The 17,343-nt window shown below is 39.5% G+C and overlaps 1 protein-coding gene across 1 annotated transcript in view; it reads left to right on the top strand.

Annotated features, from left to right (window-relative positions):
* The window catches only part of nlrx1 (NLR family member X1), a 33,895-nt gene extending 25,873 nt beyond the window's left edge, over window positions 1–8,022 (top strand). Inside the window, exon 12 of the mRNA XM_087841730.1 lies at window positions 6,533–8,022. Within this exon, the coding sequence (XP_087697856.1) occupies window positions 6,533–6,670 (138 nt within the window). The 3' untranslated portion in view covers window positions 6,671–8,022. The remainder of the gene's footprint in view (window positions 1–6,532) is intronic.
* Window positions 8,023–17,343: the final 9,321 nt, after the last annotated feature.

Raw genomic sequence — 17,343 nt, 5'->3', positions numbered from 1 at the left:
CTTTTATTGTATTTTCATAAGTTTTACTGCTTTTAATTAAGCAATAAATACCGCTGCGCAACAGTAATTTAGCATTAAACAGTTAACCTGTTGAACCCCAATGGTCCTGGTACCAGAGGGGAGAGGGAGAACATCAGGTTTAATGGGATGTACCGCCAGATCTATTGTTTAAATAAAGACATGTGTGATATCCACAGAAATGTCAGAATCTCAGCTAAAAGCTCACAAAACCATTTCAAAAACCACAAAACGGGTAAAACAGCAAACAATTAAAAAGCAGGCAAACAGATTCTGCAAAAGGATGTACTCGCGTTTGTCTGTGTTCACTTGACGGCCAAGGACGTGTGGTTGAGTGCTGACAGATTCTAAAACTGCAAGATTTATCACTCGCCGACCAAAATTCACTGAATAAGCAGTTTAAGAAGATGAAAACTATACTGCACATTTGAAAAAACATTGTAATTCCCTTGTACTTTTACTGTCTTGGTTCCACCACAATAAAATTGCACTTTCTGCAGAGCTGTACCTCTTAGCATGCTTCGAGACCAGTTTTCCATCATCTGATAAGAAAGCCTAAACTGTACAAAGGTTGCTGTAAAATCTACAACAACTAGCTGGCAGCTGGATGCCAGTAACTTACTGTAAATACAAATCACAGTCACATATGCTCAAGTCAGAAGTTAATTACAACTATTAAAATGGTCACACCATTTGTGTACAAACAGTGCAATGTATCAACGCGGACACTGACTAGATTTTATCTATGTTTTCAATGTTTTTTCAAATGTGCGGTATACTTTTCATCTTCTTTTGCTGCTTATTCAGTGAATTTTGGTCGGCGAGTCATGTGACAAGCATTAGAAAAGTGTTAGTTATACCACGCGTTAGGAAGGTGGTGAGGGGGAAATGAAGATAAAAACTTTATTTTTAAGTTTGCTTTTATTCTATTCAATTCAATTCAATTCAATTCAATTTTATTTATATAGCGCCAAATCACAACAAATGTCGCCTCAAGGCGCTTCATAGATACAGAGAAAAGCCCAACAATCATATGACCCCCTATGAGCAAGCACTTTGGCGACAGTGGGAAGGAAAAACTCCCTTTTAACAGGAAGAAACCTCCGGCAGAACCAGGCTCAGGGAGGGGCGGCCATCTGCTGCGACCGGTTGGGGTGAGAGAAGGAAGACAGGATAAAAGACATGCTGTGGAAGAGAGACAGAGATTAATAACAGATATGATTCAATACAGAGAGGTCTATTAACACATAGTGAGTGAGAAAGGTGACTGGAAAGGAAAAACTCAATGCATCATGGGAATCCCCCGGCAGCCTACATCTATTGCAGCATAACTAAGGGAGGATTCAGGGTCACCTGGTCCAGCCCTAACTATATGCTTTAGCAAAAAGGAAAGTTTTAAGCCTAATCTTAAAAGTAGAGATAGTGTCTGTCTCCCGAATCCAAACTGGAAGCTGGTTCCACAGAAGAGGGGCCTGAAAACTGAAGGCTCTCCCTCCCATTCTACTTTTAAATACTCTAGGAACAACAAGTAGGCCTGCAGAGTGGGAGCGAAGTGCTCTAATAGGGTGATATGGTACTACAAGGTCATTAAGATAAGATGGGGCCTGATTATTTAAGACCTTGTATGTGAGGAGCAGGATTTTGAATTCAATTCTGGATTTAACAGGAAGCCAATGAAGGGAAGCCAAAACAGGAGAAATATGCTCTCTCTTTCTAGTCCCTGTCAGTACTCTTGCTGCAGCATTTTGGATTAACTGAAGGCTTTTCAGTGAGTTTTTTGGACATCCTGATAATAATGAATTGCAGTAGTCCAGCCTGGAAGTAATAAATGCATGAACTAGTTTTTCAGCATCACTCTGAGACAGGATATTTCTAATTTTAGAGATGTTGCGCAAATGGAAGAACGCAGTCTTACATATTTGTTTAATATGTGCGTTGAAGGACATATCCTGGTCAAAAATGACTCCAAGGTTCCTCACAGTGTTACTGGAGGCCAAGGTAATGCCATCCAGAGTAAGAATCTGGTTAGATACCATATTTCTAAGCTTTTCAGCGCCGAGTACAATGACCTCAGTTTTATCTGAGTTAAGAAGCAGAAAGTTAGTGGCCATCCAAGTCTTTATGTCTTTAAGACATTCCTGCAGTTTAACTAATTGGTGTGTGTTATCTGGCTTTATGGACAGATAGAGCTGGGTGTCATCTGCATAGCAGTGAAAATGTATGCTATGTCTTCTAATGATGCTGCCTAGGGGAAGCATGTATAATGTAAACAGAATTGGTCCTAGCACTGAACCCTGTGGAACTCCATAATTAACCTCAGTGTGTGAAGAGGACTCTCCATTTACATGCACAAATTGGAGTCTATTAGATAGATATGATACAAACCACTGCAGTGCAATACCTGTAATACCTACAGCATGTTCTAATCGCTCTAACAGGATATTATGGTCAACAGTATCGAATGCTGCACTAAGGTCAAGAAGGACAAGCACAGAGATGAGTCCACTGTCAGAGGCCATAAGAAGATCATTTGTAACCTTCACTAATGCTGTTTCTGTGCTGTGATGAACTCTGAAACCTGACTGAAACTCTTCAAATAAACCATTCCTCTGCAGATGATCTGTTAGCTGTTTGACAACTACTCTTTCAAGGATTTTTGATATGAAAGGAAGGTTGGAGATTGGCCTATAATTAGCTAAGACTGCTGGGTCTAGAGATGGCTTTTTGAGTAAAGGTTTAACTGCAGCCACCTTGAAGGCCTGTGGTACATAGCCGATTATTAGAGATAGGTTGATCATATATAAGATCGAAGAATTAATCAATGGCAGGACTTCTTTGAGCAGTTTTGTAGGAATGGGGTCTAAAAGACACGTTGATGGTTTGGAGGAAGTAATTATTGAAGTTAACTCAGAAAGATCGATTGGAGAAAAAGAGTCTAACTTAACATCAATGGAACTAAGAGTAGCTGTTGATAATATTACATCTGTGGGATGATTATTGGTAATTTTTTCTCTAATGATAAAAATTTTATTTGTGAAGAAGTTCATGAAGTCATCACTAGTTAACGTTAAAGGGATGGTTGGCTCAAAAGAGCTCTGACTTTTTGTCAGCCTGGCTACAGTGCTGAAGAGAAACCTGGGGTTGTTCTTATTTTCTTCAATCAGTGATGAGTAGTAAGCTGTTCTGGCTTTGCGGAGGGCTTTCTTATAAAGCAACAAACTATTTCTCCAGGCTAAATGATGATCCTCTAAATTTGTGACACGCCATTTCCTCTCCAGATTACGAGTCATCTGCTTTAGGGTACGTGTTTGAGAATTATACCACGGGGTCAGGTACTTCTGATTAGAGACCTTAGTTTTCACTGGAGCTACAGTATCCAGAGTCGTACGTAGTGAGGAGGTGAAATTATTAACAAGATAATCGACCTCTGTTGGGGTAGCGTTCAGATAGCTGCTCTGCTCTGTGTTGGTACAGGGCATTGACGATGATAACAGTGGCTGGATTATATTCTTAAACTTAGTTACAGCGCTTTCAGAAAGACATCTACTTTGATAAAGTCCACTCTCCACTGCTGCGTAATCAATTATTGTAAATGTAAATGTTATCAAGAAATGATCAGACAGGAGAGGGTTTTCAGGAAACACTGTTAAATGTTCAGTTTCTATGCCATATGTTAAAACAAGATCTAGAGTGTGATTAAAGTGGTGGGTGGGTTCTGTTACATTTTGAGAGAAACCAATTGAGTCTAACAACAGATTAAATGCCATGTTGAGGCTGTCATTTTTAGCATCAACATGGATGTTAAAATCACCCACAATAATTATTTTATCTGAGCTCAGAACTAAATTAGATATAAAGTCTGAGAAATCAGACAGAAACTCTGTGTAAGGCCCAGGTGGACGATAGATGATAACAAGTAAGACTGGTTTCTGAGTTTCACAGCTGGGGTGGACAATGTTAAGCATCAGGCTTTCAAATGAATTAAAAGTCTGTCTTGGTCTTTCATTAATTAATAGACTGGTGTGAAAAATTGCTGCCACACCTCCCCCTCGACCTGTGCTTCGAGATTTCTGGTAGTTAGAATGACTCGGGGGTGTTGATTCTAAAGTTACTAAATACTGATCCCCCCAACCAAACTTAGTAGGCAAGGAACATATATGCACCTTAGATTTGTCGTTTCGCTTAGGTTGACTTCAGTTAATTTAGTTACAACAGCTTACTCACCCGCTGAGTTTTCACAACAGTTCCAAACCAAACCTAATCCAGATACCAGGCACAAAAGGCTCCAGTGAACACCTCACAAATAGTGACTCGGGCCAAAAGCTTTAAGAAGGAAGATATAAAACAAAGCTTTTCCAAATACAAAATATGTTTAAATAACTTGTAACTAGTAATATTAGGCAACCTCTTCACAGGATAGATAGCAAACAGTTAAACATTAGTATCATATACTAATGGCATTAACAGTGACAGCATTAACAAATAATTTTCAGAAGGTAATAAGGCCAAAAACTATTTGTTTGGCTCAATAACCAATGTAAGCTAATAACCAGTGTATGACATACAATGGTTATAATACACTACTCCTCTATCTTTATAAACAGTTAGTGCTGCCTTTTGTAAGAAAGTTAAGAGGAAGCGAATCAAGTTAGAAGCATGTGTATCTAAAAAATTGTTTGAGGATAATAAGAACATAGTACTCTTTTGTCGAATTAAAATTTTCTCCAGAAAACAATCATTTTTCTTTTCAATGTCAGTCCCACAAAACAGTTGAAGAAAGTTTGAAAGAAATCTCTATAGCCATTGGTCAGTTTCACCTAGGTCAGTTTACTACTGTAAAACGAATTTACTGTAGGAATAATTACAGTAATATATATTTACTGTTGAATTTACTAAAGGTGTTTACAGGGTTATTTGTGCTATTTAATAATGAAGAAATGTAACCTTTCACAAATTATGCCAAATTGCAAACACTTATAATAAATATACAAAATGCTATATTTCTAATAAAAAAAAAAAAAAAAATCTATTACAGACATTTCTGGGGGAGGGTTACAGCTACAGTTTATTAAAAAAAACCCAAAACAAACAAACACAAAAACTGGAGAGTCTGGGCAATGAGCTACCACAAGTTTTTCTGTCATTCTACACATTTATTTCTTATGATTTAAGTCCAACGAGTCGTGCTGACAGCTTTCTTTGTTTTTTACAGCAGCTTTTTCTTTATCATGTAGAATAACAGTTAAATATGTAACTTCTTTACACTGACAGAATGGAGAATTTACTGGTCTGGCTGCTTAAGATCAAAGTAGGCTGTATGTTACCCACAACTAAAATGAGTTTGACACCAACGGTATATGATATATTGCTAAGAAGCATTATTATAACAAACAAGTAACCAAATACAAATTCTTTGCTTTATGTTTTAAGTTTATATGTAGCAATTCCACATTTGTATGCATATATTTTCATTATTACCTCAAGCCTACCTTCTAAACTGGAGTTTCTGAAACATGAAAACCCACGTAAACATGCTTACTTATTCACATCATATAAGGGTTTATTTGGATAGTGTTTAAGTCTTAACAAGTCTGTTAGATTCCAGTTTTGCTTACACTAGCTAACAGTATCAAAAACAACGGATCAGGATATCCTCAACTCACCTCAGTATAGCTGTGATAGACAGAAGTTAATAAACAAGTGTTATGATACTTGCCATCCATAAACCCCAAGTTAATTCATCTAGATATTGTCTTTTCAAAGGAAGAAACATTTTCCCACTCACCCAAGTGACTTCTTTAGTCTCAAGACTCAAGAAAACTCAATGTCTAAATAAACAGTATGACCGTTCTAGGGAAGAAACAGCAAGCAAGCCAAGATTCAAACAGAAAATATTTCATTAAAAAAACAACCTTGAAAACACAAGACAGTGGGTCAAAGACCCAGGATCATGACATCCAGTTAGTGACACACATTTCTACCCCTTGGCTTTAAGGCCATTTTATTCACCTCTGTTTTCCCTCCTGAGCATTATCACCTGAATAGGTGTCTGGCAGACATGAGCTGTGATATGATGACCAAGGTCTGTCTTTAACTCACTTACCAGTACTGTTAAGCTGGCACTCCTGTTGCATTTATAATGTAGGAATGTAGGAATTTGAAATATTAGAGATCCAGGTTTAGATGTTTTTTTGTTTGTTTGTTTGTTTGTTTGTGTTTTTATAGGAAAGCATCCTGGCTGCCAGAAAGTTTTTGTTAGTGTTATGACATATATGCTTCTGAAGATGGCATTGAGACAGCATTTTTTCCTAGTGAGACACCTCACTCATGTTGTCAGAGAACAGGGATCATTGGATTAGTGACCTTAAGATATGAATTAGATTTGCAGAATTAAATTTGTGTCATTTTACACGTACAAACACCCAACTTAAAATTGATGAGGTGAAATGCACAAAAAAGATTGATTGTCAGGTGTGTGTCAGTAAAACCAGTGGCCCTTTGTTCTTTTTTGCAGGTCTTTCTCGAGGATCTGGAGGGGGGGCGTCAACAGCAGCAAAGCCTCTGGAAGAGGCTACATTTCCGCAGAGTTGAGAAGGGAGTCCGGAAAATTCTAAAGATGTTTGAGGACAATTTACCTCCCTCCAAGAAGTAACCCAGGAGGTGATCAGGAAATGAGTGTTCAAGTTTGAATAGGATAAATCCAGATAGGAGAATCTTCAAACACCAACGACTAAGAGTCTAGGACAGGGGTTTTAAAACAGGCCAGCAGACTATATCAGGCCCACAATACAATTCTTTCTAGCCAGCAAAATAATTTCATATGTCAGTTATTGATGTGGTCTGTATGTGGGAGCTGAATCTTCAGCCCTGCTGAGAATTCATGCAGACAGGGGTTGGGCTTTATTTTGATAGGTACACCATGCGGACAATCATGTGTTACATTCCCCTTAAAGGTGCAGGGGATGAGGGAAAGTAATAAAAGTTGTCCAGGTTGAAAAAAGAAGATAGGGAGGTCATTCATACTATGCAAAGTAATTAAGCAATAAACAATTAAATGAAAAAATAGTTTCTGATTTTCACTTTCTACTATAGAAATGTCTGTGTGTGTGTGGTTTTTTTTACGATTACAGTTTAATTTAAGAAACAACAACAACAAAAAACTGACATTGTTTACTTCTTCCCACTCCCTTTCAACATGTAAATTAATCAGAACGGTTTTTTTGTATGTAATTTGTATAGTATTTTTTCTCTCTTATTTTCTTTTCTAAATGTACTTGTATATTGTTCACATATTGAAATAAATTACCAATCAATCAATCACAGTCCAGGCAATGAGCTACCCAAACGTTTTCTGTAATGTTTCACATTTATTTTGTACAGTTAAAGTCCAAAGACTCATGCTGACAGATTTCTTTCTATGTCACAGCTGTTTTTTCTTGATTATGTAGAAAAACAGTTAAAGATTTAACTTCTTTACACTGACAGAAAGACAGTTTCACTGGTCCGGCTACTTAAGATCAAAGTGGGCTGTATGTGACCCTTGATGTAAAATAGTTTTGACACCTCTAGTCTAGGAGATATAGTTTCATCACTGTAGAAGAGATTTTGCTCTTGATTCTACAGTAAAAACTACACTGCACTATTCATAACCATTTAAAAGACCCAAACACAATCAAACTGTATGGCTTTAATGTGTGAGGTGCTCCACATGTGACTGGATTGTGAATTTTCAGTTGAATAGTTTGTCATTTAAAGTTGCTTTTAAAGAGCACATTTTTGATTTATTTCACATTAATAATTGAAATGAATTTCCTTGTATTAGCAGGCACAAGAAAGAGAGAGGTAAAGGACATGCGGTTTTGTCATTGTCATATGAGGCCGAAGCATTGAGACATTTGGTTGCCTCGAGTGAAAGTCTGTTTTTATATATCATCTTCATTAAATGTGTCTTTTTTGCACAAAATAAGCCAACAAAGTAAACTGCAGTAAAACGAACAACTATTAGCATCAAACAGAATGTCTGCATGTGTAATTTACATATGATTAAGAACAAAAAGGAATATTTTGAAAACACGTGTATGCTAAGTAAAGGATTTCTTGATAATATACAAGACTTGATAAATGGCCGAAATACATACAGTACTGTATATATTGTATGTAGTAAAAAAAGAGAGAGAGAGAATGCATTTCCTGATCGAAATGCAGTGTGAATGCTGATAGCTGAATGGTTTGAGCTGAAATGTAATAGCTACTGAATCTTTGGCCTTCAGGTGAATGATTCAGTGGATTTCAACTCAATCAACATTTTTTAATGGATTGGATTTATATAGCGCTTTTTTTCAAGGCACCCCAAGCGCTTTACAATGCCACTATTCATTCACTCTCGCATTCACACACTGGTGGAGGCAAGCTACGATTGTAGCCACAGCTGCCCTGGGGCAGACTGACTTTTTCACCAAAGTACAGACCTGTTGAAAGCTGAAGTTCACGCAGAGGAAGTTTCAAAGTTGGAAAGTAGCTGAACATCTTTAAAATCCACATTAGAAAAGCCAACTGATGACAAAAGAAAATATAGAGTCAGAAAACATCTGAATGAATATTAAAAGCTCATCTTCTAAACCACTTAAAGAGTGGAATTGGAAAAGTGGAATGAAGTATTTTTAATGTCTTAACTCGAGGATGACAAATGTAAAAACAGAATGTTTGCAGAATATCTGCGTTGTGTGAGAGTGTGCATGTGTATGTATCGGCATGTGTAAACATGTATGTCTGTGTGTGTGTGTGTGTGTGTGTAAATGTGTTAAACTAAAATAAAAAGGTTATTCTTAGTTAAACCGGTGCTTTGTGGGTAGATCGTGGCTCAAGAGTTGGGAGTTCGAGTTGGACAGTCTCAGTCGTTGTGTCCTTGGGCAAGACACTTCACCCATTGCCTACTGGTGGTGGTCAGAGGGCCCGGTGGCGCCAGTGTCCGGCAGCCTCGCCTCTGTCAGTGCACCCCAGGGTGGTTGTGGCTACAATGTAGCTTGCCATCACCAGTGTGTGAATGGGTAGATGAATGAATGTGTAAAGCGCTTTGGGGTCCTTAGGGACTAGTAAAGCGCTATACAAAATACAGGCCATTTACCATAACAGTGAGGATGGGGAGAGTTGGTGGCTGCTCGGCCAGATCTTTTACAAACGCTCCACTTCGGTGGGAGACAGTCATACAGGAGTGAGCGTCCCTGAGAGAATCAGGTGGGTCTTCACGTCAGCAGCCAGTGTGGGCAAAAATGACATTCTCTCTGACTCCTGGTGCGACCCCGAGATGGGGTCCACCAGTAAAACAATTTAAAATCTAGCTTTTACCAATGAGAAAAAGCACTGATCAATAAAGCAATTTCAGAAGGGCCTGACCAATGAGGAGAGTGGAGGAGGCCGGGTTTAACCTGATCCCTGTGAAACAGCTTTTTGAGGAGGCACGGACCCCACCTTCGCTCAACTCAACAAGTTTTTGCCAGCCTGAATTGAAAGATTGCGAGCAGGACTTCTCCCAGAGGTCTGGCTACCTTCAACCATTACCAATAAAATGGTGTAGGACGGTTTCGAACCAGCCAATCAGGAACAGGGTCGAATTTACGACCAGCTACCCAGAAGTTGGAGGAGGTTAGAGGGTACCGAGGTCTTGGGCTTGTGGGTGGCCCCAGAAGTTGCCTCGCTCGTCCTCCAACTGCTGACTGACCTGGATGGGGGGCGCCTACATAGATGGCCATGTCTTTACTTGTCAGCATACATCTGATGCTTCTAAATAAGCTCATCCCAAGTGATTGTTAAGCTGCCCTAGCTGAATGGAATAGTATCATATTTTAGCTTTCTACAGTTCTTCTTGAATATAAAAGTGTTTTTTGTATTAATTGTTCTGGTTGCTTATGTGAACATGATAGGCAGACAACTTGTTTCTAATAATTTGTTTCTTTAATTTAATTTTGCAAAGTTACAACCTCAGAAAAACACTGTTTGTGTAAATCATTCATTTCTGTAAATCAAATAGCAATGTGGAGTCCAATCAGTGAGGTCATTCATTATGTGAAGAAACAGGTGTCATTCATGTGGCCCTTATTTAAGGATGAAGCTTGATTTGAAAAGGTGGTCAATCAGTTAAGTCATGATGAAGGGAAAGGAGTGGTTTTTCGTTTTTTGTGAAAAAATAGGGGTCTCATCAAGAGGATCGAAGGATTCCGAAGTGAAGTAAGAATAAAAGCCAGAAGATGGCAGTAGTGCAACATCTTTGGATGCAAGCTGCTGTTAAACATGAAAGAAGAAGAAGATGTTGTACATGGAATTCTCTCTGAAAACCTGACAAAGGTGGGTCATGCCAGACATTGCTCAGAAGAACAGCGTGCTTTAATCAAAATGTTGATTGGAGATGGGAAAACATAAAGAAGTGCAGAAAATGACAGGCTGCTCAGCTAAAATAATCTCCAATACTTTAAAATGAAAAGCCAAACCAGAGAGACGTGCAAGAAAATGGAAGACTACCATTCGAATGGATCAAACAATAGCCAGAATGGCAAAGACTCAGCCAATGATCAGCTCCAGGGAGATGGTCTGAAGTTACCTGTGAGTACTATGACAATTAGAAGAAGCTTGTCTGAGTCTATCGGCAAGAAGCCCGCAGAAAATCCCACTGTTTAAAAAGAAAAAAAAAAAACGTGCTGAAGAGGATACAATTTGCCAAAGAACATATCGACTGGCCTAAAGAGAAATGGAGAAAAATTTTGTGGACTGCTGAAAGTAAGATTGTTCTTTTTGGGTCCAACGGCCACAGACAGTTTGTCAGACGACTCCAAAACACTGAATTCAAGCGACAGTACACCTGAAGACCGTGAAGCATGGTGGTCCAAGCATCATGATATGGGGCAGGCCTATTTATTCCATACCAGGGATGATGGATCAATTTGCTTATAACAAAATACTTGGAACAGGTCATGTTGCCTTGTGCTGAAGAGGAAATGCCCTTTAAATGGGTGTTTCAACAAGACAATGACCCCAAACACACCAGTAAGTGAGCAGTATGTTAAATGGCCTGTATTTATATAGCGCTTTACTAGTCCCTAAGGACCCCAAAGCGCTTTACATATCCAGTCATCCACCCATTCACACACACATTCACACACTGGTGATGGTAAGCTACAATGTAACCACAGCCACCCTGGGGCGCACTGACAGAGGCGAGGCTGCCGGACACTGGTGCCACCGGGCCCTCTGACCACCACCAGTAGGCAACAGGTGAAGTGTCTTGCCCAAGGACACAACGACCAAGACTGCCCAAGCCAGGGCTCGAACCGGCAACCTTCCAATTACAAGGCGAACTCCCAACTCTTGAGCCACGATCGCCCCATGGTTTCAGACCAACAAAATTAAGGTTATGCCAGCCCAATCCCTGGACCTTAATCCAACAGAATACTTGTGGGATGACATCAAAAATGCTGTTTCTGAAGCAAAACCAAGAAATGCAGAGGAATTGTGGAAGGCTGTCAAATCAACCTGTTTACACGTGCCAGAAGTTGGTCGACTCCGTGCAGCACAGATGTGAAGCAGTTCTCAAACACAGTGGTTATACAACTAAATATTAGTTTAGTGATTCACAGGAATGGTAAATCTTAACTTTTTTTTTTTTTAGTTTGAGTAAATATTTGAGTTTGTGATGGAAAAATGCAGACACTCTTATTTTTTGAATTGCCCAATATTATGTTTTCCTTCATTTTCTGTAAAGTAATTGAAATATTGATACATCAAAAGATGAAGAAAAGAGTAAAATATAATATGCAGTGTTCCCAATGAATGGACAAAAATATTATACGGATTTTGAGCTTTATTCGTGTTCAAAATAATAGCAGTGTGTTTTAAAACACAACTGTAAATAGTTTCCGTTCTGATCATCCAGTCACAAAAGATGATTCCAAAAGTCATCAACTGACTCAAACTGCCCAGATTTAAACCACCTATCTGCTGAAAACAAATCCACCAATGGAGAACAAGCCTGAAGTTAACGGGCCAGTCAGAATGCTCTATCCAGTGTGCCTGCACTAACTACTGACTGATTCTGTTTCTCTGTGGCAAATCACTGTCAAATTTGTCCCGGTGCACATGTTGAAAAACTGCTTCTAAATCCAATACTGTAACTCTTATGAAAATACTTTTTGAACGGTGAGGGTCTTAAGCACTACACAACAGTGTGTTCTTTATGTTCCCGCTGTCAAAATTGTGGCCACAGGAGTGATTTAAAAGTGGGGTCTTTCCTGCTGCTGAGACAAACTCCTCACTGAAAATACAATGTATCTCTATTGGTCAGTTTAGAAGGTACTCCCTAGACTCGGATCCATGCAGTTAAAAAGGACTCTTTAAGACTCTCTGCAACAAAAGACTCCTGCAGGTGTGTTTCTGTTAGGCACAGTTAAAATCAGAATGAATATCGAAAGCTCATCTGCTTTAAATTACTTGTAATGTAATGTAAAAATAAATGTGTTAACATTAACTTAAGTTGATCAAACATTCTGCAGAACAAACTTTAAAATACAGCACAATGTGTTTCAAACATATTGTGTATATATATATATTTTTTCATAGCATTGCAGACAAATTTATTTGTACAAGATGATAAATGCACTGGCTGAACTATGGTAAAAGTAAAGTTCATTAAAGTTTATGTTACATTGAAAACCTTTGTAAAAAATATAATTGTATACTTTTGAAAAAGTTTATAGTTAAATAAACCAAAATCTAATTTTTATAAAAAAAAAGCATAGCATTTATTTAGTGGCACTTCCAAGAGAAAATGACTGAAAATGCTGCATGCGAGAAAATGCTGGGAAGACTGAGCAGCAAGACAGAGACTCTAACAGAACAATGGGACAGTTTTTTTTCACATGACAATGTGAGATACAGTCTGATTTAAGGATTAACTGTGTGTGCAACAGTTAGTTAGTTTGTTTGTTTGTTTATTTATTTATTCACTGAGTGTGTTTTTTGTTGTTTTGGGTTGGTATGTTTTTCTTAAATGTTCAAAATAATAAAAAAAAAACTTTAATTACAAAAAAAGAATAGCATTTCCAATTTCACATATAGACACACAAACTGGTTTAACTGTCATAATTGCTGTGATGGGGTTTTTAAAAACGCAATCTGTAGCCTGTGTTGTTCTCTCAGAATGAATGAAGCAGCCGTTGAACCTTTATTTGCTATGTGGGCAGTCCTCTGGTCCACCCTCCCTTCCTCCCAGTCACAGTGAGACTGGGGCAGCTTGGCAGGATGTTGAAGTGGGGAGAGAGAGACCCAAATGCAGCCACTGGCTTAGATGGGATGAATGAGCTTTATTTACACATGGGGTAAATACAGACAAAGCAGAGATGGGAAGGACAGAAACTAAGGAAAAAACCTAAACTTGGAAAATCTAACAAATCTGAAACCATAACTCACAGGATGACTTCGCAGAGAAACACAGATGGACCAATAACAAGCGGAAGAAAGGAGCAATCAGGGAATGGGAGACAGGAGGAAAACACAGCTGGGGAAATCACCTCTGATTTCAGAGCTGATTTCCCCAGCTCGGAAAACTAGACACAATACACACAGTACAGGGACTATCAAAATAAAAACAGGAAATACAACAGGTATGCACAGACACGAGCTTGACACTAAGACATCAGATAAGGCAACACGGAGGGAGCGCAGAGACACAGAACAGAATGAGAGATGATTTGGGGCCAGAGTTACCAAATTCTGCCATTCCTGTCTCCCTACATTACGATAACCATCTGGCACAGGCCCAGAGAGCAGATGTTGCTGCATTGCAACAGCATTTTGCAGACGTGTTCTTCCCCTGCTGGGCTGTATGAATCTCATAGAGCACCATTTTGAAACGTAAAAAGTAATAGAAGAGTCACAGAGCGTGTGGTGTTGCCCCATAGTTCTTATAGGTAGAGAAAGATGGGTCTGTACCAGGGGTCGGCAACCTGCGGCTCCAGAGCCGCATGCGGCTCTTTAGTCATTTTAGTGCGGCTCCGCGTGGTTTGGGAAAATAAATTAGAAGTATTTAGCTGAAGTGTATTTTATTTACAGCTATTCTCCTCCGTGAACTATGTTAAAAACAAACACCGCTCACGCCTCACAGATAACAGCTTACAGTCCTGCGTAAAGATGAAAATGACTTCGTACAGCCCCAATTTGCAGATGCTGTGCGCAGAGGTTCAGAAGCAGAAGTCCCATTGTAAACATATCATGGCAGACCCGGCAATGTTTCCATGAACATGCTTTTCAGCATCTCTTTACTGACCACTTTTCACACCAACACAACAGCATAGAGAGCACAGGCGTTAAGACGGCGAGGCAGGATTGCGGGTGCCACTCAGGTGCGTCCGCCTCCCCTGCAGCGGCGCTGCAGACCACGCCCCGCCACACACATTAACCAGGTAAAATACATATTTAGGCAGAATTTAACAAATATTTATTTTTCATTTTTTAGCACCATAGTTCTTTTTTGCCAATTATTTTTTAAAAGTCAGGTCAAGGCTCCAAAAGCCCAAAGGAGATATAACAGTTTTTGTTTGCTACATGGATCATTTTAGTTCAGCTGGGTGTCTTTCCTTTAGCATATTTCTTTAAGAGTTCAAAATGTGTTAATTGCATAAATAAAATGTAATTTTCTCTGTAGCACTTCAAGGATTTCATAAGCAACACACCTTAGTTGTTCACACAAAGCATAAAGGTAAAAAACAATATGTACAGTATGTCCAAGTGGCTCTTTCAGCGTTAAAGGTTGCAGACCCCTGGTCTATACGGTTCTGTGTCAACTACCTCAAGGTCAAAAAGTTGTCACAGTTTGATGCGTATCCCATGCCCCGGGTTAACAAGCTCCTGGACTGGTTAGGAATGGCTCAGTTTTTCAGAGCACTGGTTTTCACCAAGGGCTACTGGAAGATTCCTTTGTCTGTAAAGTCCAAGGAGAAAACCTTCTCCACTCCGTACGGTTTGTATCAATTCATCAAACTTCCTTTCGGATTGTTCGGAGCCCTCACCATGTTCCAGTGCCTCGTGGACCATGTGTTACGGCCGCATACTGCATATGCTGCAGCCTACCTGAATGATGCCATCATCCACTGTAACACCTGGGCAGAACATGTGCAAGGAGTGGCCGCGGTCCTAGAGTCACCGAGGGAGGCGGGGCTCATGGCCAACCCGAAGAACTGTGCATTTGTACTGGGGGTACCACTTGGGATAAAACAGATGGATAAAACAGCAAATGACATTTGTGCAGGCAAAAAAGGCCCTCTGTGTGTGAGGGTGAATGCGAGAGAGAGAGAGAGTGTCTGTGTACATGTCTTTGTCACAAATGTACTTAATAATGAGGGTGGGAAGCCATTTTTCATCAGGCTGTCAAAATTGAGGAGATCAACAGATTTTTGAAATAGTCTTGGCATTTAATTTAAAGCAGTAACAAGGGCAGGTCCGAAAGCTTAAAATTACAATCCATGATGAAATACTTCCTGTACTGAGTTTGTAGGTTAGTAAGGTAATACTGTCTGTTTTTAGAATTTCTATCTGCGATGTTTCTGTTGACATGAAAAATCTGAGTGTAACGAATCAAATCTTGCTTCATAACCTTTTGCCCTGGCTCCATTGTTGGACTGTCCATTGTTCAACAATGGAGGACATCAAAGTATCAAATGCAATGCAAAAATTATATATAAATATATTTTGAAAAAACACATCATACACAACATGATATAGAAAAAAAAGTTGATTTTGTTATAACGGTTATTAAACATCTCCTTTCCAAAAAATCAGAATTTTCTGGCTATTTATTGATGGGTTTGGTCTTACAGGGTTAATGACCTTATACTACCATATGACCCTATTAGAGAGTGCAGGCGTACAAGTACATCATAAGGTCCTAGAGTGTTTAAAAGTAGAATGGGAGGCAGAGCCTTCCGTTTTCAGGCCCCTCTTCTTTGGAACAAGCTTCCAGTTTGGATTCAGGAGACAGACACTATCTCTACTTTCAAGTTTAAGTTTAAAACTTTCCTTTTTGTTAAAGCATATAGTTAGGGTTGGATCAGCTAACTCTGAATCCTCCCTTAGTTATGCAGCAATAGATGTAGGCTTCTGGGGGATCCCCATGATGCATCATGGGGATCTCACAAAGTGAGTGAGAAAGTCACCTTTCTCACTCACTTTGTGTTAATAGACCTCTCTGCATTTAATCATTATTTGTTATTAATCTCTTGCTGTCTTCCACAGCATGTCACAGCACGAGGAGGAAGATAGAATGTCTCCTCTCACCCCAACCGCCACAGATGGACATTTCATGGATGTTTCATTGGTTCTTTTCCTACAGCAATGGTTTAAAAATCCCTTGACCACTTGTCATTTTGAGCTGATAGTAAATTTAACAATAGACGTTTTCATCCAGGAAGGAGTGCAAAAACTACATGTACAGTGGGGCAAAAAAGTATTTAGTCAGCCACCGATTGTGCAAGTTCCCCCACTTAAAATGATGACAGAGGTCAGTAATTTGCACCAGAGGTACACTTCAACTGTGAGAGACAGAATGTGAAAAAAAAATCCATGAATTCACATGGTAGGATTTGTAAAGAATTTATTCGTAAATCAGGGTGGAAAATAAGTATTTGGTCACCTCAAACAAGGAAAATCCCTGGCTCTCACAGACCTGTAACGTCTTCTGTAAGAAGCTTTTCTGTCCCCCACTCGTTACCTGTATGAATGGCACCTGTTTGACCTCATCATCTGTATAAAAGACACCTGTCCACAGCCTCAACCAGTCAGACTCCAAACTCCGCCATGGCCAAGACCAAAGAGCTTTCGAAGGACACCAGGAAAAGAATTGTAGACCTGCACCAGACTGGGAAGAGTGAATCTACAATAGGCAAGCAGCTTGGTGTGAAAAAATCAACTGTGGGAGCAATCATCAGAAAATGGAAGACATACAAGACCACTGATAATCTCCCTCGATCTGGGGCTCCACGCAAGATCTCATCCCGTGGGGTCAAAATGATCATGAGAACGGTGAGCAAAGATCCCAGAACCACACGGGGGGACCTGGTGAATGACCTGCAGAGAGCTGGGACCAAAGTAACAAAGGTCACCATCAGTAACACACTACAACGGCAGGGAATCAAATCCCGCAGTGCCAGACGTGTTCCGCTGCTGAAGCCAGTGCATGTCCAGGCCCGTCTGAAGTTTGCCAGAGAGCACATGGATGATACAGCAGAGGATTGGGAGAATGTCATGTGGTCAGATGAAACCAAAGTAGAACTTTTTGGTATAAAC

The sequence above is a fragment of the Neolamprologus brichardi genome, chromosome 1, assembly GCF_056152115.1.
Source record: "Neolamprologus brichardi isolate AB-2024 chromosome 1, ASM5615211v1, whole genome shotgun sequence".
Lineage (NCBI taxonomy): Eukaryota > Metazoa > Chordata > Actinopteri > Cichliformes > Cichlidae > Neolamprologus > Neolamprologus brichardi.
Note: the sequence above shows the minus strand (reverse complement) of the source record. Positions and strands in the feature narration are given on the sequence as shown.